This window comes from Neofelis nebulosa, chromosome 10 (assembly GCF_028018385.1).
Source record: "Neofelis nebulosa isolate mNeoNeb1 chromosome 10, mNeoNeb1.pri, whole genome shotgun sequence".
Classification (NCBI taxonomy): domain Eukaryota; kingdom Metazoa; phylum Chordata; class Mammalia; order Carnivora; family Felidae; genus Neofelis; species Neofelis nebulosa.
Window position 1 is genome coordinate 16,362,340 of NC_080791.1, and position 22,475 is coordinate 16,384,814.

Consider the following 22,475-nt stretch of genomic DNA (forward strand, 5'->3'; position numbering starts at 1 on the left):
ATGTTTATTTATTTTTGAGACAGAGAGAGACAGAGCATGAACGGGGGAGGGTCAGAGAGAGAGAGCCACAGAATCTGAAACAGGCTCCAGGCTCTGAGCCGTCAGCACAGAGCCCGACGCGGGGCTCAAACTCACGGACCGTGAGATGGTGACCCGGGTTGAAGTCGGACGCTTAACCGACTGAGCCACCCAGGCGCCCCCATCTAGGGGGTTTTAAAAACCTCAACGCCTAGGCCATTCCCCATACCAGAATCAGAATGACTGGGGTAGGAGCCAGGCATCAGTATTTTTTCAAGATCCTCAGGAGATCTTGAAAATTTGGAATATGCAGTAAAGTTTGAAACGTACAGAGATAAACATTTTTGAAATTGTGATGAAATATACGTAACGTGAAATTAACTATTTTAACCATTTTTTAAAAATGTTTATTTTGAGGGAAAGAGAGTGCAAGTCAGGGAGGGGCAGAGAGGGAGAGAATCTTAAGCAGGCTCCGAGCTGTCAGCGCAGAGTCCCGATATAGGGCTCCATCCCACGAACTGTGAGATCATGACCTAAGCCAAAAGCAAGATTCAGATGTTCAACCAACTGAACCACCCAGGCACCCCTATTTTAACCATTTCTAAGTGTTCAGTTTGGCAGCATTAAATACATTCACAATGTTGTGCAACTACCAACACTATGGGCTCCAGAACTTTTTCCTTACCCCAAAGAGAAATTCTGTATCCACTTAACAATATCCCCATTGCCTCCTCCCCCACGCTTATCAATGACCATTCTACCTTCTGTCTGTGAAATTGGCTGTTGTAGGTATCTCATAAAAGTGGAACCACACAGATTTGTCCTTTTGTGTCTGGTTTATTTCACTTTGCATCATGTTTTCAAGGTCCACGCATGTTGCAGCCTGTGTCAGAGTTTTATTCATTTTTAAGGCTAAATAATATTCCATTGTATGTATAGACCACATTTTGTTTATCCATTCACCTGCTGATGGACATTTGGGTTGTGTCCACCTTTTCGTTCTTTTGAACAATGCTGGTACAGAGGTGCACAAATATCTGTTCAAGTCTTTGCTTTCAATTCTTTTGGAGAGATACCCAGAAGTGGGATGGCTGGATCGTATGGTCATTCTTTGTTTAATTTTTTGGGGAACCGCTATACTCTTTTTCCCTGGGGACTGTACCATTGTACCTTCTCACCAGCAATGCATAGGTGTTCTAATTTCTCCACATCCTCATCCACACTTATTATTTTCTCGTTGTATTTGTTTTTAAAAAAGCCTTCCCAATGGATGTGAAGTAGTATTTCACTCTGTTTTTAATTTGCATTTCCGTAACGATTAGTGACGTCGAGAATCTTCTCACGTGACTATTGGAAATTTGTCTATCTTCTTTAGAAAAATGTCTATGCAACTTCTTTGACCATTTTTAAATTGTGTGTGTGTGTGTGTGTGTGTGTGTGTGAGCTGTGGTTCTTTATATATTCTGGATATTAATTCCTTATCAGATATATGATTTGTATGATATAAACATTCTTAAATGGTAGACTAATTTGAAAAGGGCTATAAAAGTGTAGATGCATTACGGTAAGTTTTTTTTTAACAACACAAAAATGAAATACCCATATGGAAAATTTTTGGAAGTATATACATCAAAATGTGATCTATATCTGATTGATACAAAGAATGATTTTTGCTCTGTCGTTTTCCCCTTTGTGTTTTCTATACTTCCGAGTTTTCTGCATCGAATGTGTATTATTTATTTATTTTTATTATTTTAAAAATTATTTATTTATTTTTAATGTTTATTTTATTTGAGAGAGAGAGAGCAGGGGAGGGGCAAAGACAGGGAGACAGAGGATCTGAAGCGGGCTCTGTACTGACAGCAGAGAGCCCAATGTGAGGCTCGAACTCACAAACTCCAAGCTCGTGACCTGACCTTTATTTTTTTAAGTAATCTCCAGGGGCACCTGGGTGGCTCAGTCAGTTAAGTGTCCAACTCTTGATTTCAGCTCAGTTCATGATCTCAGAGTTCATGAGATCAATTCTGAATCAGGCTCCATGCTGACAGCTCAGAGCCTGGAGCCTGCTTCTGATTCTATGTCTCCCTCTCTCTCTGCCCCTCCCCTGCTCACACTCTCTCTCTTTCTCAAAATAAAAAAAAAAACATTTAAAAATTTAAAATAAATAAATAAAATAAACTTTAAAAATAAATAAACAAAAAATAAAAAGTAATTTCCACATCCAACGTGGGGCTTGAACTCACGACCCCAAGATAACAGTCAATGCTTTACTGACTGAGCCAGCCGGGCACCCAGAACGAGTATTACTTTTATAATGAGGGAAATTATCATTAAAATTACTATTATTGGTATTAAAGGTAGAGTCCTAGCAAATTTTTAAAAAGGGAGCTGTTGTTTTCAATGTAGTTAAAACAACATTTATTGAGGGTCTCCTATATGCCAGGTGCTCTCAAAGTTTCTGGTCTATTAGACAAGCCACAGACAGCACAGTAGGGGAAAGGAGGAATCCAAGGAGGCTCCCACTGGCAAAATCTGGCACAATTTGAGGATTAAAATACATACTATTAATGAGTTATACTTCACTATATAGAATGACAGAATTTTATAACTATAATAAATTGCTATAATCAATAATTACAAATAATCCACTCTACGAATCCTTTGGGTCCATACTGACAATAAACAAACAAATATGAGATAAGGGGACACCTGGCTGGCTCAGCTGGTAGAGCATGTGACTCTTGATCTCAGGGTTGTAAGTTCTAGCCCCGTGTTGGGCGTAGAGATTATTTAAAAAATAAAATCTTTAGGGGCACCTGGGTGGCTCAGTCGGTTGAGTATCTGACTCTTGATTTCAGCCCAGGTCATGACCCCAGGGGTTGTGGGATCACACCCCTCGTTGGGCTTGTTGATGAGCATGGAAGTCCTGCTTAATAGTCTCTCTCTCTCCCCCCCTCTGTTCTCTCTCCCCGCTCATGCTCTCTCTCTCTTTAAAAAAAAAAATTAATTAAAAAAAATAAAATCTTTACCTCTTAGAGTTAAAAAAAATCAATAAAAATAAAATAAAATATTTTAAAAAATATATGAGATATGGAAAAGCTCTTCCTTACAATAGAATGTCAACTAAATAAATGGGAAAGGAGTGATAGATTTAGAAAAATCATTTTATTTTATTGTATTTATTTATTTATTTTTTAAAATTTTTTTACATTTATTTATTTTTGAGAAACAGAGTGAGACAAAGTGTGAGCGGGGTGGGGGGGTGAGCGCAAGAGAGAAGGAGACACAGAATCCGAAGCAGGCTCCCGGCCCCGAGCTGTCAGCACGGAGCCTGATGTGGGGCTCAAACCCACGAACTGTGAGATCATGACCTGAGCCAAAGTCGGACGCTCAACCGACTGAGCCACCCAGGCGCCCCAGAAAAATCATTTTAGAGGCACCTGGGTGGCTCAGTCAGTTAAGTGTCTGACTCTTGATTTAGGCTCAGGTCATGATCTCACAGTTCATGCGTTGGAGTCCTGAGTTGGGCTCTGTGCTGCCAGTGTGAGGCCTGCTTGGGATTCTCTCTCCCCCTCTCTGCCCCTCCCCCCTCAAAATAAATAAAGCAACATTAAAAAAAAATCATTTTATCCCATCATAGTAATGATTGATTCAGGCAAGGATCATAAATAGATAGGAATTAAAAGGCCCAAACTTGATGAGGAACAGGACTTTAGTTAATTTTATTTATTTTTAGTATTTAATTTTTTTTTTTTTTTTTTGAGGAACAGGATTTTAGATCAAAGTACCTCCCCACAGATTACTTATCAATTACAAAATAGAAAATAACTACCGTAGGGAAACCTGGTGGAGACCACTAAACCAAGTGATTAAAGTTAACGTCAATAATAATGAGATAAACTGACACAGTGTGGCTCTCGATGTGAGGTACTGAGAAAGAAACAGCAGTCAACAGCACTCGTGTGGTGTTCTTGCCAAAAATGTGTAAGTCGAATTATGAGGAAACATCAGACAAACCTAAACTGAGGGACATTCTACAAAACAAATGGCCAACACTCTTCCCAAAATGTCCATGTTATGAATGACTAAAAAGGCTGAGAAACTGTTTCGCATGAAAAGAGGACTAAAGAGACAATGAAGAAGAAATGCCTGCGTGATGCTGAACTCGATCCTAGACCAGAGAAAAAATTTATACAAAGGACATCATTGGGATGATCAGTGAAATTTGAATGGAATCTGTATGTTAAATAAAGTACTGAATCAATGTTTAATTTTCTGGTTTTGATTATGTTCTCATTTCTGGTGATACAGGCCAGTATCCCTGTTTTTAGGAAACACACGCTGAAGTATTTATGAGGAAAGGGGCATTGTCTGTAAATTACTCTTAAATAGTTCAGAAACAACAACAACAACAACAACAACGATGTCTTCTATATGGAAAGAAAAATTTTAATGTGATAAAATGTTGATAATTAGTGTCATTGGTGGATTACAGGATTTAGGCATACAGGAATTTTTTATACTATTCTTGGCATTTTTCTGTAAATTCGAAATGATTAAAAACCAAATTAAAAAACAAAACAAAACAAACCACCCTCCAATCCTATCGCCATAGGTGCTACGGATGAGATCTTCGATAAGCCATAAAATCTATCAGAAAGTAGCTATTAACACTATCACGGGATCATTCTTAAGTGGTAGAGAAACTTACTAAACACAGGAAGAGCTTTGTGCAAATGTAGAGCGGGAAGAGAGCCTGGGATCCCTCCCTTCTGGACCCCCCAGGGTCCCCAAGCCCCCAAATGAAAGCGTAGGGGGTTGAGGAGAGACGTCGCAGGAGTACCGGGTGGAGGCCAGAGGCGATTAAAGGCGTCAAATTGGGGACTCTCCACACCTGAGCGGGCGCCAACTAACCAGATCGAGCCCGTGGAAGTGAGGAAGTGGTGCGAGGCCTTCAGCCCCGGACTCTCCCACCCCCTGCCGGGCGACCTCTCCTCTCCCTGAAGGTGGACCTGAAACTCCAGCACCTCGACCTCTGGGCCAGCCTCCATGGCCAGGTTCCGGGCTTGCTGGACTGGGACATGGGCAACGAGTCGTTCCTGGCCTTCACCACGGCGCACCTGCCCCTGGCCGAGCAGAACCGTGAGTGCCTGGGGGGCGGGGAGGCGTGGGGGAGGGGCGTGGTGGGCGCCCGGGTGGGGTGTTCGCGGGGCTCCCGGCCCCTTGGCCCCCAGCCCCCGCCCCCCAACCTTCGGCCCCGCGGACTAGCTGGGCGCCCGAGTGCGGTTTCGGGATCCGCGCCCCCCCTTCCCCCCACCGCGGCCGAGCGGGAGCCCCTCCGCGCCCCACCCCCACCCCCACCCCCACCGGGGCCATGGCGACGCTGGCCTCGACCCAGAGCCCCCAGGAAGTGGGTCCCGCCACAGCACACCGCCTGCCACCTCCACCCCCACCGTCCGCTGTGTCCCAGAACCTTCTAGGCCTCGCCTCGGCCCTTTTCCCATGGTGCCTACCGCCATTTGGCGCGCCACGAACATTTTACTCGTTCTGTTTTTAAAATGTTATCGGTTTTGTTCGAGGCGGTACCCCCACCCCCACCCCCGTTAGTACATTGGCTGACACCTAGAGGTGCTCGATATTTGCCGAACGGATGGTTGACCGTTATGGTCTTTTAAAAAAATGGTTTTTTTCTTTGGACCTCAAAGGCAGAGGCAAAGACGATCCCCTCCTACGGTCGTGGTATATTATTGCCATCTGGTCAGGCAAGGTCCTTGGATTAACCCCTTACCCCCACTTCAGTGCACCCACCTCCACCCCTACCCTGCCTTCCATCACCTCGCACACTCCCTTGTAACTACCCTAAGTGAGTTAATGTCTTTAGATAGGTTTATCTTTGAAAACGATTTAACGTTATTTTATGTTTATAGATGACCTTCATTTACTTAATGCTCATTGCTTTTTTGTGCCTCCTCGCATTGTTTTTGAGAGCTACTCGGGTTGCTACGGGAAGGTCTGGTTCATTATTTCTGACGGCTGGGTGGTATTCTGTTATCTGCATATACTACCTTTTGCGTGTACCTTGCTGATGGAGACCGGGATCGCCTCCAGCTCTCTGCCACCATAAGTAATGCTAAGGAATTCCTGTATCTTCGTTGATTAACAAATATTTATTGAGCACTTGTAATTTGCTCGGCAATGTTCTAGACACCCGTGGTACATAATGAACAGAACAGACAATATACATGGAGCCTACGTTCCACCGGGGGCAGACAATCCACATAAAAATATATCTATAGTATGAGGTGATAACTGAGATGGGGGAGAAAGGATACAGTAAGAGGGCTCAGGAATGTGGGGAGGTGGTGACAGCCACGGTTTTAAATAGGGTCGTCAGGTTGGGCTTCCTTGGGAACCTAACCTTGGAGCAGAGAGTTGAAGGGTATTTAGAGGAAAAATTTCCCAGGCAGAAGAAATAGCCAGGGCGAAAGTCCTAAGGAAGGAATATGTCTGGAGTGTTGGAGGCGCAGGAAAAGAGGCCAGTGAAGCTGGATGAAAGGAAATACGGAGGGAAGTTCAGAGCATGTGGAGCAGAGATCAGGACAAGCCCATTTTCCACTCTAAGGACTTTGGGGTTGACTTTGAGGTTGAAAGGTTTTGAGCAGTGGAGTGCCATGATTCAGGCTTCCCAAGTGTGTGACCCGTGTAGTTGCTTCCTCTGCTGGAGGAATAGTTTCTATCTATTATAGGATATATAGGAGGATAATTTCTAACTTGAGATAATTTTCATTTTAGAACAAGGAACCCCTCATTTTCACTTTGCACTGGGCTCTGCAAATTATGTAACCCAACCCTGCATGATCTATACTTTGAAAAGATCGCTTTGGCTGCTGTGGGTACATTGTAAACGTAGAAGAAGCCAGCAGACTAGAAGGCTACTACTGTAATCCAGATCAGAGATGGTGGTAGGCTGGACCCTTAGGGTGGTGGCAGAGAAGGCAGAACCTGCTGGGTTGGCTGATCGATCGGATGTGGAGTGTATGAAAGAGAGAGGATGACTCCTCCAAAGTTTTTGGCTGATCCAGTGAAAGGATGGAGTACTGAGATGGGGGGAAGCTTCTGGTCGGACAGAGAGAAAGATCAGGAATTCTGTTCGGGACCTGCTGAGTTTGAGGATACTTTTTAGATTTCCAAGCAAAAATGTTAAGTGAGCAGGTAGATGTGTAAGCCTGGAGTACTAGAGAGAGGTTTATTTTGAGAGTCTTTGGTATGTGGGTGGCGTTTAAAGGATGAGAAGAGAGAAGAGAGAGAAGGACCAAACATGAGCCCTGGGGACATTCCATTGTAAAGATACCGGAGAGAAGAGAGATAACCAGCCCAAACTAAGGAAAGGACCATTGAGAATCAAAACCAAGAAACCGTGGTTTCCTGGAAACAAGTGAAAAAAGTGTGTCACGGAAGGACTGGTCGGATGAGAGGACTACCCCTGTGAGGTCAGGTGGGAGGTACACGGACAATTTGGTTTAGCAAAGCAGACATCATTGGTGACCATGATGATGGTGGGGTGGTGGAGACGAAAGCCTGATTGGCAAGGGCTTAAGGGTGGAAGGAGGGGAAGTGGGGTCCGAAAGAACAGGTAGTTCTTTTGAGGAGTTCTTCCTCAAAAGAAAGCAAAAACATAGGGCAGTGGCCTGGCACAGAAAACCAGGGCGAAAGGTCTTCTCAATAAGATGAGAGAATTAACATCATATTTGAATGCTAATAAGAAGGATCCACTAGTAAATACACACACAAATAACAGGAAATAGAGGAGTGGTTGGTTGGAACATTATCCCTGAGAAGGCTCAAGAGCATCTGTGCCAGGGAGGGAGGGAGGGAAACAGAGACACTATGCTCTGATCTCCCTGAGATCACCAACCTGTTGATGTCACCCTTTTTTTTTTTTTCTGCTCTCGAGCCTTGGGTGTTTTTCCTTCTTTAACCAACCTGTAATCCCGTGGTCAAACATGCTCTCCATCGATTCCTTTGACCCTCTCTGGCTTTGGAGCACTTGCTTGGCCAAACCACCACCCCGATTAAATCCAACTCTACCAAAGAGTACTCCAAAGCCATAGACCAACGGATTGGTGATATCATGGTATCCAAGGATAGTTGGAGTGGGGAGAGAGTTAGCTGGAAAGATAGGTGAAGTATGTTTTTTTTAATTTGTTTATTAAATCGGGGCACCTGGGTGGCTCAGTCTGTTAAGCGTCGATTTTTTATTTTGCCTCGGGTCATGATCTCACAGTTTGTGAGTTCGAGCCCTGCATGAGCTCGGTGCTGACAGTGCAGCTTGGGATTCTCTCACTCTCCTCTCTCTCTCTTCCCCCTACCCCACTTGCTCTCTCTCTCTCTCTCTCTCTCTCTCAAATAAATAAACTTAAGATTTTTAATTTGTTTGTTAAATCAGTTAATCAATGTCTACACCCAACTGATCGTACCAGAGAAGATTAGCATATAAGTTCCCCTACTGACTTGAATAGACACACGCAGGAGTAGACCTTGGTGTCTTGAATCAGCCCTTCACTGTGATAGCACCAGCTGCTGTTCAGATCTGGAGTCTGAGAAAGGATTCTCTTCTAGTTCCCTGCATCTTTGCCAACACTTGGGATTATCTGTTTTCATACTTGTCAGTATGATGATCTCATTATTTTATTGTGTTCTTGTTACTAGTAAGGCCAAGAACATCTTGTTAGTAACTCAGGTATCCCTTCCTTATGAATACTGATTCGTATCTTTTGCCCACTTATCGGTTTGTGTTAGCTTCTGCAAGTCAGTAAGTGAAAGATTGTCTGGTAGAGAGCTGAGAACTTCAGGAGTTGAAATGTTCTTTTCTGGCTTTTTTTGTTGTCTATTGATTTTCTTGTTGTTGCTCGTGGTTTTACTCTGCAGAACATTTTAATTTTTATGTATTATATTTACCTAAAACGTATAGATTAATTTGAGGGTAATTGGTATCTTTTAGTATGTATTATGTCTTCATTTATTCAAGGCTTTCATGTCCTTAAATAGTGACTGCAGGGGCGCCTGGGTGGCTCAGTCGGTTAAGCGTCCGACTTCAGCCAAGTCACGATCTCGCGGTCCGTGAGTTCGAGCCCCGCGTCAGGCTCTGGGCTGATGGCTCAGAGCCTGGAGCCTGTCTCGGATTCTGTGTCTCCCTCTCTCTCTGCCCCTCCCCCGTTCATGCTCTGTCTCTCTCTGTCTCAAAAATAAATAAACGTTAAAAAAAAAAAAATTAAAAAAAAAAATAGTGACTGCATCTTCTTCCCATGAAGGTCTAGTTCGTTCTTTGATGGGTTAACTCCTGAATACTTTATACTTTTGGTTGCTACTGCAAACAGTACCTTTTTTAAAAAACTTAATTTGTTTTTTAAATTTACATCCAAGTTAGTTAGCATGTAGTGCAACGATGATTTCAGGAGCAGATTCCTTAGTGCCCCTACCCATTTAGCCCATCTCCCCTCCCACAACACCTCCAGTAACTCTCTGTTCTCCATATTTAAGAATCTCTTATGTTTTGTCCCCTTCCCTGTTTTTATATTATTTTTGCTTCCCTTCCCTTATGTTCATCTGTTTTGTCTCTTAAAGTCCTCATATGAGTGAAGTCATATGATATTTGTCTTTCTCTGACTAATTTCGCTTAGCATAATTCCACCCATGTAGTTGCAAATGGCAAGAATTCATTCTTTTTGATTTCTGAGTAATACTCCATTGTGTGTATGTATGTGTGTGTGTGTGTGTGTGTGTGTGTGTGTGTGTGTGTATATATATATATATATATATATATATATATATATATATATATACCACGTTTTTATCCATTCATCCATCAATGGACATTTGGGCTCTTTCCATACTTTGGCTATTGATAGTGTTGCTATAAACTTTGGGGTGCATGTGTCCCTTCAAAACAGCACACCTGTATCCCTTGGATAAATGCTTAGTAGTGCAATTTCTGGGTCTTGGATAGTTCTATTTTTAATTTTTTGAGGAACCTCCATACTGTTTTCCAGAGTGGCTGCACCAGGTTGCATCCCCACCATCAGTGCAAAAGAGATCCTCTTTCTCCGTGTCCTCGCCAACATCTGTTGTTGCCTGAGTTGTTCATGTTAGCCATTCTGACAGGTGTGAGGTGGTATCTCATTGTGGTTTCGATTTGTATTTCCCTGATGATGAGTGATGTTGAGCATTTTTTTCACGTGTCGGTTGGCCATCTGGATGTCTTCTTTGGAGAAGTGTCTATTCATGTCTTTTGCCCATTTCTTCACTGGATGATTTGTTTTTTAGGTGTTGAGTTTGATAAGTTCTTTACAGATTTAGGATACTAACCCTTTATCTGATATGTCGTTTGCAAATACCTTCTCCCATTCTATCGGTTACCTTTTAGTTTTGCTGATGGTTTCCTTAGCTGTGCAGAAGCTTTTTATTTTGATGAGGTCCCAATATTCATTTTTGCTTTTGTTTCCCTTGCCTCTGGAGATGGGTTGAGCAAGAAGCGGCTGTGGCCAAGGCCAAAGAGGTTTTTGCCTGCTTTCTCCTCGAGGATTTTGATGGCTTCCTCTCTTACATTTAGGTCTTTCATCCATTTTGAGTTTGTTTTTGTGTATGGTGTAAGAAAGTGGTCCAGGTTCATTTCTCAGCATGTTACTGTCCAGTTTTCCCAGCACCACTTGCTGAAGAGACTGTCTTTATTCCATTGGATATTCTTTCCTGCTTTGTCAAAGATCAGTTGGCCATACGTTTGTGGGTCCATTTCTGGGTTCTCTATTCCATTGATCTGAGTGTCTGTTTTTGTGCTAGTACCATACTATCTTGATGATTACAGCTTTGTAATACAGCTTGAAGTCTGGGATTGTGATGCTTCCTGCTTTGGTTTTCTTTTTCAAGATTGCTTTGACTATTTGGGGTCTTTTCTGGTCCCATACAAATTTTAGGATTGTTTGCTCTAGTTCTGTGAAGAATGCTGGTGTTATTTTGATAGGTATTGCATTCAGTATATAGATTGCTGTGGGTAGTATTGACATTTTAACAATATCTGTTCTTCCTATCCAAGAGTATGGGATATTTTTTCTTTGTGTGCGTGTGTGTGTGTGTCTTCTTCCATTTCTTTCATAAGCTTTCTATAGTTTTCAGTGTACAATCAGTACCTTCTTTAAAAAAATTTTTTTATATGGGAATGCAAGCTGGTGCAGCCACTCTGGAAAACAGTATGGAGGTTCCTCAAAAAACTAAAAATAGAACTACTCTACGACCCAGCAATAGCACTAGTAAGTATTTATCCAAGGGATACAGGTGTGCTGTTTCGAAGGGACATATGCACCCCAATGTTTATAGCAGCACTATCAACAATAGCCAAATGTCCATCGATAGATGAAAGGATAAAGAAGATGTATATATACATATATATACATATATATATATATACACATATATATATACATATATATACACACATATATATATACATATATATATATATATACATGTATATATATATACACACATACACAATGGAGTATTACTCAGCAATCAAAAAGAGTGAAATCTTGCCATTTGCAACTACCTGGATGGAACTGCTGGAGGGTATTACGCTAAGTGAAATTAGTCAGTCAGGGAAAGACAAATATCATGACTTTACTCATATGAGGACTTTAAGAGACAAAACAGATGAACACAAGGGAAGGGAAGCAAAAATAATATAAAAACAGGGAGGGGGACAAAACAGAAGAGATTCTTAAATACGGAGAACAGAGGGTTGCTGGAAGGGTTGTGGGAGGGGGGATGGGCTAAAAGGGTAAGGGGCACTAAGGAATCTGCTCCTGAAATCATTGTTGCACTAGATGCTAACTAATTTGGATGTAAATGTAAAAATAAATAAATTTAATTTAATTAGAAAAATTTTTTTTTATTTTTTCCAGTTTCTTCATGCAGCTATGGAGGAACAGCGATTAGTATTTGTTCTTATATCCAGCAAACTTTCTAGGCTCTTGTCGGTTCTGATAATTTGTCTATTGATTTTGTATGGTTTCTGTCTTAACATTTTCTTCTATAAATAATGCTAGTTTTGCCTTTTTCTTTTTTTTTTTTTTTTTTTTTTTTTTTTAATTTTTTTTTTTTTTCAACGTTTTTTATTTATTTTTGGGACAGAGAGAGACAGAGCATGAACGGGGGAGGGGCAGAGAGAGAGGGAGACACAGAATCGGAAACAGGCTCCAGGCTCCGAGCCATCAGCCCAGAGCCCGACGCGGGGCTCGAACTCACGGACCGCGAGATCGTGACCTGGCTGAAGTCGGACGCTTAACCGACTGCGCCACCCAGGCGCCCCTAGTTTTGCCTTTTTCTTTCTGACTTTATATCTGTTTCTTTCTGACTTTACATCTCTTTCTACTTTTTCCTCTTTTCAATACTATGTTGGACATTATTATTAATGTAATGGGCATTCTTTCTAATTACTGAGCTCTCTAATAGGTATATCATCATTTTCCAGACAAAAACCTAGATTCAGCTGCAGTATGATGACACCCAAGGAGTCCTTTTGTTTTTTTTTTTTTTTAATTTTTTTTTTTCAACGTTTTTAATTTATTTTTGGGACAGAGAGAGACAGAGCATGAACGGGGGAGGGGCAGAGAGAGAGGGAGACACAGAATCGGAAACAGGCTCCAGGCTCCGGGCCGTCAGCCCAGAGCCTGACGCGGGGCTCGAACTCACGGACCGCGAGATCGTGACCTGGCTGAAGTCGGACGCTTAACCGACTGCGCCACCCAGGCGCCCCTGAAGGAGTCCTTTTGGAGGGGGGCGGGTGAGGTGGAAATAGTTGCCACTAACCCCCAAGGAGCCAGCATAGGGCCAAGCAGATAGCTCTAATATACACTCGATTTACTCTTTTTCTTTTTTCTTTTTTTTTTAACGGTTCCTTTTTATTTTTTGGTATTTCATGGTACAGAGGGACCACAGTTTGTTTACAGTTCACCCACTGGAGGACATCTGGGTCACTTCTGGTTTTTGGCTAATACGATTAAAGCTGCTCTGAACATTATCATACAGATATTTTTTTAATTTTCACAAATGATTTTATAATTTTTTAAATATAATTTATTGTCAAATTGGCGAACATACAGTGTGTAAAGTGTGCTCTTGGTTTTGGGGGTAGATTCCCCTGGTTTTTCACTTACATACAACACCCAGTGCTCATCCCAACAAGCGCCCTCCTCAATGCCCATCACCCATTTTCCCGTCTCCCCCAGCCCCCCATCAACCCTCAGATTGTTCTCTGTATTTAAGAGTCGCTTGTGGTTTGCCTCCCTCCGTTTATAACTATTTTTCCCCCTCCCCTCCCCCATGGTCTTCCGTTAAGTTTCTCCAGATCCACATATGAGTGAAAACATATGATTTACTCTTAGCCCACCACGTATTCATTCATCCAGTTAAGCTGAGCTCCTCCAGGTTAAGCTGAGCTCCTCCCATGTGCCAGGCAGTGAAAAAGACAGTCCTGGTGATTGGCTCTAAGCAAAGTAATTAGGATAAAATGTGTGTTAGGGAAGTGTTTGGACAGGCAGAGAAGGCCTGCTTTAGAAAGATGTTTCAACAGAGACATGATGAGTGAATAGCAATTAACTAGGGCAGCGGGAAGAGAGAAGAGTGTATCTGGCAAAGACACAATAGTTTGTGGGGAGGCCCGGGATCTAGAGTGTGGTCTGTTGGAGACCTGGAGAGCCTGGGAGGAATGACCCAACACTGATGAGGAGCCAGGGCCTTGCAGACTGTCCCAATAAACTTCAGTTTGGCCCAAGGGTCACAGAAAGCCATCAAAAGTGTTTAAGCAGAAAGGTGACAGGATTGCATTAATATTTTAGGAAGATGCTCCAGCTGCAGGGGGACTAAGTTGGAGAAAAGCAGATAAACAGACCATTCAGGTTATGGCTGGACTTGGGGATTGACTGGGTGTGGCTGGATGGGAAAGAGAAGGCAAGAACACTTCCGAGTTCCTGACCCAAGCCACTTCGGTTAGATGGTGGTGCCACTTGCGGAGACGAATACAGGAGCGAGAGCAGGAAGGTGGAGTTTAGTTGCAGGAAGGTGGAGTCTGCAGTACCTGCGGGTTATGCAAGGAAAGATCTCCAAGGCCCAGTGGTACTTACGGGCAAGCAGAGGAGTCTGGGCCGGAGGTAAGGATTTGGAAGCCCTACGTTGATAGATAGTGGCTGAGGCCACAGGCATTCATGAATTGGCTCCGGGACAGTGTATGTGGAACGAGGTCAGAGAAGTCGAATATGGTGTCATAACGCCCCAGGGAGGGCCCACAGCCACGTGGTCCAGGACCCTGGGGCCACAGCGGGAATACTAGGACATTTTGACCCTCTTCTGTCTTTCTTTTTGCCAGTTGCCAGGTATAGACTTCGAATAGTTGAACCACCAAGAGTACCTGTGGGAAAAACGCCCAACTCTGATAAAGATGGTGAGTAGGGGGTGGTGGGTTCTCTGGCATGGTCACGCGGCCTGGGCCGGACCCCAAAGCCGGTGAGCTGTGGCGCACAGTCTCCTTTTTCTCTGCACAGGCCCAGCTCTTGAGCCCAACCTGTGGATGTGGGTAAACCCCAACATCGTGTATCCCCCCGGAAAGCTGGAGGTCCCAGAACCTCATAAGGGAGAGGATCTCCCAGGCACACTCCCCTCCCCTCAGCCAGCCCCCAAAGAGGAAGACTTTGCCAGCTGCTCAGAGGCCACGGCGGTGGAGTCACTGCCACTATCCTCGCCCTCCAGCGAGCAGTCTCCCCCTCAGAAGCGGTTTGCCTCTTCCCCCAGCAACTGGGAGGTAGGAGTTTCTGGGGTCCTGGGCTGGACTTGGGCTGTAGGCAGGGAGGGTGCAGGGATGATGCGATCAGAGAGGGATCCTTAGGGACCACCGAGGGTTAACGGGTTCAGAAATAGGCTGTGCCCTTGGGTTGGGGAGAAGCCCCGAGGAGGGCCCCCCCCCTCCCTGCCACTGCACCCCTGGAGTAGAGGCGGTGGAGTTAGGACCAGTTCCTACTCTGTGCTCCTCTAGCTCACAGAAGAGGAGGAGGCTGAGGACCAGGATGACAGCTCCTCTGTGGCTCTCCCGTCCCCTCACAAAAGGGCCCCCCTCCAAAGTCGGAGGTTTCGGCAAGCCAGCAGCCAAGAGGGGAGGCTCTGGTCCCGGCCCCCTCTCAATTACTTCCACCTCATTGCACTGGCATTAAGAAACAGTGCCCCCTGTGGCCTCAACGTGCAACAGATCTACAGTTTCACTCGGTACGTGCCCCGGGGCGGGGGGGGGGGGGGGGGGGGGGGGCCTGTAAGGACGGGACGGGAGGGGGTCAGGGCCCTCGGACTGACACCTTCCAGGCTGCCCCTGGCCCTGGGCTGCTGCCTCAGTTCCCCCATCTGGGTCTGAAAGGATGAGTGTGTTCCCAGGCCTCCTTCCCCAGACACTGGTACTGCGCTGTCCCCAGGTGGGTGTCCACGTACCCTGCGTTAGGGAAGACCTCCACCTCCACCCCCTTTCACGTCTAGAAAACCCTAACCGTTTTACGTCTTAGTCCCTTAAAACGTTGGGGCGCCTGGGTGGCGCAGTCGGTTAAGCGTCCGACTTCAGCCAGGTCACGATCTCGCGGTCCGTGAGTTCGAGCCCCGCGTCGGGCTCTGGGCTGACGGCTCGGAGCCTGGAGCCTGTTTCCGATTCTGTGTCTCCCTCTCCCTCTGCCCCTCCCCCGTTCATGCTCTGTCTCTCTCTGTCCCAAAAATAAATTAAAAAAAAATGTTGAAAAAAAAATATATAAAAAAAAAATAAAACGTAAATTCGCCTGGGTCAGAAATTCTCCCATCCTCCCTGTCAAGATTATCCAGTAGAAAATCTGGTTCCGCCAGCAGTTTCTCACATGCTTTCCCTTTGGCTAGACTGCCTGGCACAGGTCCCCGCACGCCCAGGGGAGCAGGGGGGCACCCGGCTGAGAAGGGATGTGCATTTAGCTTCGACAGTCGCCTACACGTGAGCGTGAGGGGTTTCTCAGACCCTTTCCCTCTAGCAGGAGAGTCTCAGAATATTAATCCACAAGCGGCATCCTTCCTTGACCAGGATTCCTCTTACAGGCATGGGTTGGCCTGATTCTGGTCCGTTCACGTCACAAGTCACAGCCATGAGCCCTCAGAGGGAAGCAGGACAAAATGAGTCTCGGAACGGGAGCAGTAAACTGGGTTTAAAAGACGAGGGTTTGCGGGGTGCCTCGGGTGGCTCAGTCAGTTGAGCGTCTGGCTCTTGATTTCGGCTCAGGTCGTGATCCCAGGGGCTTGGGGTCAAGCCCCACGTTGGGCTCCATGCTCAGCATGGAACCTGCTCGGGATTCTCTCTCTCCCTCTGCCCCTGTCCCCTGCTCGCTCTCTCGCTCTCTCTAGAATTAAAAAAAAAAATGAGGGTTGGCACAAGCAACACACCGGGTCAGGCTTTGCCGCGTGCTCCGTCAGCAGAGAGCTGTTCCAGGCCACCGTCCACCTTGACAGAGGGGCCGAGGCTCCTGGCGCCTGGGGGACAGCCGTCTCGAGACGGGGCGTCTCCCGAAGACAGCATATCTTTCCTCCCCGTTCCCCCCTGTCCGCAGACAGCATTTCCCCTTTTTCCGGACGGCCCCGGAAGGCTGGAAGAATACCGTCCGTCACAATCTCTGTTTCCGAGACAGCTTTGAGAAAGTGCCGGCCAGCGTGCAGGGTGGCGCCGGCACACGGCCCCGCTCCTGCCTCTGGAAGTTAACTGAGGAGGGACGCCGCCGCTTTGCAGAGGAGGCCCGCGCCTTGGCCTCCAGTCGGCTGGAGAGCATCCAGCGGTGCATGAGCCAGCCAGGTGTGAGGCCCTGGCACGCGTGGGGCCCAGGGGCACCCCCCCCCCACCATCCTGACGCGAGGGGAAGGAGACCGGGTCCCACCGTGGGGGCGGGGGACACCTTCTGTAGGAAGGGGAGGGGATAGCGGTGTTCCCAGACCCTGGGCCTGCCCCGGGTGGGACCCCAGCCACCCAGGCATGTACTTGAGGTCCAGGGGGTTGACGGAGGAACAGCTGAGGTGCAGTTGGCCTCACGGCCCGGCAGCCTAGGGAAAGGGTGGCGGCGCAGCGAGAGACGCACGGTATGAGCGGTGACGTGCAGAGGTTTCTTTTCTTTTTCCGGAGACCGGGTGGCATTTGGGCCTTGAGGGGAAAAATAGGTCATCTGCCGCGAGGTGGGCCAGGCTGAGGGAACGGCAGCCGCAAAGGGCAGGTAGATTCTGTTGACTCTCTTCTTTTCTTACAGATGTGATGCCCTTCCTCTTTGACCTTTAAATCCAAGAAGCAGGAGTCAGCCCATCCCTTATTAAAGTTACCTGCAGCAGCCTGGTGGTGTGTGTGTGGTCTCTGAGGGTGGGGACGGGGTGGGGGTGGAGGTGGAGGTCGGCTCTCGGGCTGGAAATGGGATGCCGTTCGAGCTGACGGATGCTCCAGAGGCAATAGGGCAGGTGCCTGGCGCGCGGCCGAGGGAGCCCATACACTTCTTTCCTCAAAGGAAGAAAACACTCAGCCCCGTTCAGGAGCCTGGAGCAAATCCCATTTTTCTGGATTATGAGGATAGTCTCGGGAGATGCTAGCTCGTAGCGGCCAGCCCTGCCAAAGGCCCAAAGCAGCACGACCCGGGCACAGAGGGGATGTAATCAACTGGGGACAGTGGAGAGAAGCAGAAGGAAGCACATCACTTGTAGGGCTGTTGAAGGAAAGGCAAACCCTCCTAGGAGGCCAAGAAGGAGCAGTGAGAAGGGCGAGAGGAAAGACTTTTGGAAAAGGATGGTCAGGCTCAAGCCTCATCCCCCACCCCCATTTAATCGTTTTGAGCACGGGAGGGGTGGCAGTGAGGGGTGGGAAGTTGGAGGCAAGATGGGGTACCTCCCCGTGCTGTTTGTCTCCACCATGGCTCAGCAGAGGCCACAGCACTGGTTGGATTAGGAGTCCTTAGAGACTTCGGATCCCAGCTGGGTGCTGTGGATTTCCTGGCGGCAGGGGCGGTGTCCAGGGCAGGGCCAGATGCCAGCCTTGGGTCTGAGGGGAGTATGGAGATGCCCGAGTGAGTGAGAGAGGAATGAGGTTTAAAGCCGCATCGGGATACCCCAGACATTCAGACAGTGCTTGAAGGCAATACTGAATTTCCCACAGGGCTGCAATGACCTTTCTCATTCCCTCTCCTGCTCTCCCCTCTCCCCCCAGGAGATCTGCACAGAAACAGGGCTCCACCCTCAGAACCCAGGGCTTCAGCTATCCTCAGTGCAGGAGGCAGTCTTTGACCTTGAAGAACTGACCCTTCTACCCCAGGCCATTGGCCATGAGATCAGCCAAGAACCTGACCTGGGGTTATACCTAAGCAGAAAGTATTTGTGGCACCATTTTAAGATACACTGAACTTTCCAGGAATGCAACTGTTATGTAAAATGAAGGATGATTGTGCTTTTTTTTGGTTTGGAAGTTGACCAAGAGTTGTTTGCCATTTCAGAAAATCACTTCACTGACAGCAAAGCTGCTCTGGTATTTAAGTCACCAATACCACATGCCTGTATCAGATTGTGTTTGTGTCTGCTGCACTCACGGGGATTCTGCATGTATAAACAAATCTTTATTACATCCAGGCAGCCGATATAAAGACAAAGTATTGTCAATAGTCGTATGACTGTCAGCTCTTAAATCTGAGCTCTTCACTGTAAGTATGTACAAATTTCCAACTATCTCCTTTTCAAATACAGTTTATCCATTGAAATACAATTTCCCTTTATTTTTCTGTTCTATTGCAGTTAAAGTGTTATACTGATCTTTTCAAAATCGCATATGTAGGTCAGTTATTTTATTAGTAAGATTCATTCCAAGGTGGTAAAGACAGTCTACAAAATGTCTGCTCTGTTCCTCGGGTGTTAAGGCTGATGGGATAGAGAACCACTGAACCAAGCAACATATAAAATAGAGTCCCTGCCCAGAGGTGCTCACCCACAGTGACACTGGTAACCAGTGAGGACAATGGAATAAATCATGTTTATGTCCATCCCCCCAAAGCCTAGCGTGGGGCCTGTTAGGCAGTTAGAATGCATTATTTGTGAGGTGCCTGGGTGGTTCAGTTGGTTAAGTGGCCAGCTTTGGCTCAGGTCATGACCTCACGGTTCATGAGTTCGAGCCCTGCATCAGGCTCTGTGCTGACAGCTCAGAGCCTAGAGCCTGCTTTGGATTCTGTGTCTCCTTCTTTCTCTGCCCCTCCCCCATTTGCACCCTGTCTGTCTGTCTATCTGTCTCTCTCTCTCTCTCTCAAAAATAAACATTTAAAAAAATGCATGATTCGCCACTAGTGACTTCTCTAACAGGCAGATTCCATATTCTCTGGAAGCACACCTAACAGCAATGAGCTCTGTCTAGAGCTAGGGAAAAATTCTCACAGGAGGAGTTAGCCCTGGGTCTTTCCCCAGGTCTAGAAAACAATAGCTGGCACTTGTTGAGAAGCACCCAAAGCCAGCCATGCTCTGCGGGTAGCTGCTTCTGCTCCTCTGAGGCAGAGGTGGAGGCTGGGAGGTACAGAGGAGCAGCGATGGGGTGGGAAGGAAAAGTGACCTGTTCCAAGGAAAAGACAGGACAGACACATGCAGGTGCACTGTCCGTGCAGAGCCCGATGGGGTCTTGAACCCATGAACTGTGACATCATGACCTGAGCCAAAATCAAGAGTCTGACACTTAACTCACTGAGCCACCCAGGTGCCCCTATCCAGAAAGTCATTTTAGAGACTTTCTTAAAACCAGAGTCTAGAGGATAAATGGAGCTGAAATAGACCAGACACTTGGAAACCAGTTAGAGAGATTTTGTATGAATCCAAGTAAGAGAGCAAGGGAATTGAAACAAGGTATGCTCTTAGGAGTAAAAAAAAAAAAAAAAAAAAAAAATTAGAGACTAGGCTTTAAACATCTCAGAAATCCAGGGGCACCTGGCTGGCTCAGTCAGTTAAGCAACCTGATTCTTGATTTTGGCTCAGGTCATGATCTCACAGTTCATAAGATCGAGCCCAGCATTGGGGCTATTAGCATGGACCCTGCTTGGGATTTATTCTCTCTCTCTCTCTCTCTCTCTCTCTCTCTCTCTTTCAAAATAAATAAATACAAGAAATCTCAGAGGGGTGCCTGGGTGGCTCAGGCAGTTAAGCATCCGACCTCGGCTCAGGTCATGATCTCACGGTTTGTGGGTGCAAACCCTGTCTTAGGCTCTGTGCTGACAGCCTGGAGCCTGCTTCAGATTCTGTGTCTCCCTCTCTTACTTCCCCTCCTCCACTCATGCTCTCTCTCTCTCTCAAACATTAAAAAAATAATAACAAAAAATAAAAAGAAATCTCAGAAATCCAAGACGACAACTTGGGTGGGGTGGATATGGGGACTGACTAAAAGCAAGTGTCAAGATAACCCTCCCCCAAACTCCAGGCTCTAGCTTGGCTGTATTCAGTGGAAGCATGATAATAGGGGATGTTCTGAAGTGGAAGACGTTGAGTTCCATTTCACACAAGTCAAGTTCGGTGGGCAACTGAATGAACACTCGGTAGTGGAGAACTTTGGGGAGACGGCTTCGAAAGCAAAATTGCAGAGGGCTAAGAAAGTAGAAGTCGAAGCGATGTAGACTAAGTAGCTTTGGAACAAATGAGGAAAACAGATGACTGGGTTGATCTGCACTTGGGGTTTGATGAAATGAAGTTTTGGAAGGTCAAGTGAAGTAACAGGTTGCCGTAAAAGTATGGTAGAAATAGTCCTGGGATCCGGTGGGTAGAGCAAAGCCAAGGACCGAAGACCGAGACCGGTAATTTTCAAACTTGCTTGATCATCAGAATCACCTGAAGGACTCATTCAACTGAAGCTTGCTGGGCCCCGCTCCAGAGTTTCTGATTCAGTACATCTGTGATGGGCCCAAGAATTTTCATTTCTAACAAGCTGACAGGCTCTACTGTTGCTGACCCGGAGGCCACACTTTGAACACCCAGACCAAAGTCGCTGGTAGATACTGAATAGTTTTCTGAGTGAACTGATTAGAGCGCTCATCTTCAAGAATGGAAGATGGTGGTCGGGATATAACTGCAGAATTTGAATTCAGAGAAGGAGCAATTTGGGGTAGACAAGATTCAGGATGGACCCTCCCAGGGAAATGATGGGAGGTCAAGGAATCGAGTGTTGTGTGGTCTTCAAAATGAGTCACATCTGTCAGAGGCCTGAATCTAAAGGGGAGCTCAAAGAGGAAGTCAAGATCTGAAGGGGAGTCTGGCTACTTTCTGGGCCTGAATTATGTATAGTTAACTGAATATCCACCTACAGACATGGTGGCCCATCCAGGTTAATGCGCCAGTACTGGTAACAAATGTAAGGGAAATTTGGGACTCTGTGCTGGTTTTGTGTGGCACAATCTTTTTCTTATCTTTTTTTAAAGTTTATTTATTTTGAGAGAGAGCAAGTGGGGGAGGGGTACATAAGGAGGGGGGGGAGAGGGAGAGAGAGGAGAGAGGGGAGAGAGAGAGAGAGAGAGAGAGAGAGAGAGAGAGAGAATCTCAAGTAGGCTCCATGCTGCCAGTGCAGAGCCAGACACAGGGCTTGAACTCACAAACTCTGCAATCATGACCTGAGCCAAAATCAAGAGTCAGTCACTTAAATGACTGAGCCACCCAGGTGCCCCTGTCTGGCACATTCTAAAATTTTTTTTTATTTTAATGTTTATTTTTTTTTTTTTTAATTTTTTTTTTTCAACGTTTTTTAATTTATTTTTGGGACAGAGAGAGACAGAGCAGAGAGACGCGGGAGGGGCAGAGAGAGAGGGAGACACAGAATCGGAAACAGGCTCCAGGCTCCGAGCCATCAGCCCAGAGCCTGACGCGGGGCTCGAACTCACGGACCGCGAGATCGTGACCTGGCTGAAGTCGGACGCTTAACCGACTGCGCCACCCAGGCGCCCCTATTTTAATGTTTATTTTTGAGAGAGAGCACGCATGTGCATGCGTGCAAGCGGGGGAGGGGCAGAGAGCGTGGGGAGGGACAGAGAGCGTGGGGAATGGAGGATCGGAAGCGGGCCTTGTGCTCACAGCAGAGAACCCCACGTGGGGCTCGAACTCACAGCTAAATCATGACCTGAGCTGAAGTTGGACCCTTAACGGACAGAGCCACCCAGGCACATTACACATTATGTAAGTAAGGTCTGCGCTGGGCCTCAGGTTTTTTTGGGGGGGATGCTCTAAGGTGGAGATCACAGCCTGGGGATTCCAGCCATGTAAGGGAGCAATTCACCTTAGACCCTCAGGCTCAGGGGAGCAGGACAGACAGGAAGGCTGTTCCTTCTGGGAAAAGCAGCTTGTAAAGAATGAAAATTCCACTAGATGAGCATGTTTACAGAATA

General features: G+C 46.3%; 1 protein-coding gene across 5 annotated transcripts; it reads left to right on the forward strand.

The window, feature by feature from the left end:
- The first annotated feature begins 4,522 nt into the window (after positions 1 to 4,522).
- Positions 4,523 to 17,431, forward strand: FOXR1 (forkhead box R1). Of its 5 annotated transcripts, none has more exons than XM_058686954.1 (6): positions 4,523 to 5,160; positions 14,435 to 14,509; positions 14,610 to 14,866; positions 15,098 to 15,324; positions 16,668 to 16,906; positions 17,352 to 17,431. In XM_058686954.1, exons 1-6 carry the CDS (start codon positions 5,100 to 5,102, stop codon positions 17,378 to 17,380), a joined length of 888 nt encoding a protein of 295 aa, XP_058542937.1. In that variant the 5' UTR covers positions 4,523 to 5,099; the 3' UTR covers positions 17,381 to 17,431. The 5 variants fall into 5 exon arrangements, with proteins under 5 accessions (XP_058542937.1, XP_058542936.1, XP_058542934.1 ...); XM_058686953.1 differs by lacking the exon at positions 4,523 to 5,160 and adding an exon at positions 5,418 to 5,881 and having other exon boundaries at positions 16,746 to 16,906; XM_058686951.1 differs by lacking the exon at positions 4,523 to 5,160 and adding an exon at positions 5,419 to 5,881.
- Positions 17,432 to 22,475: the final 5,044 nt, after the last annotated feature.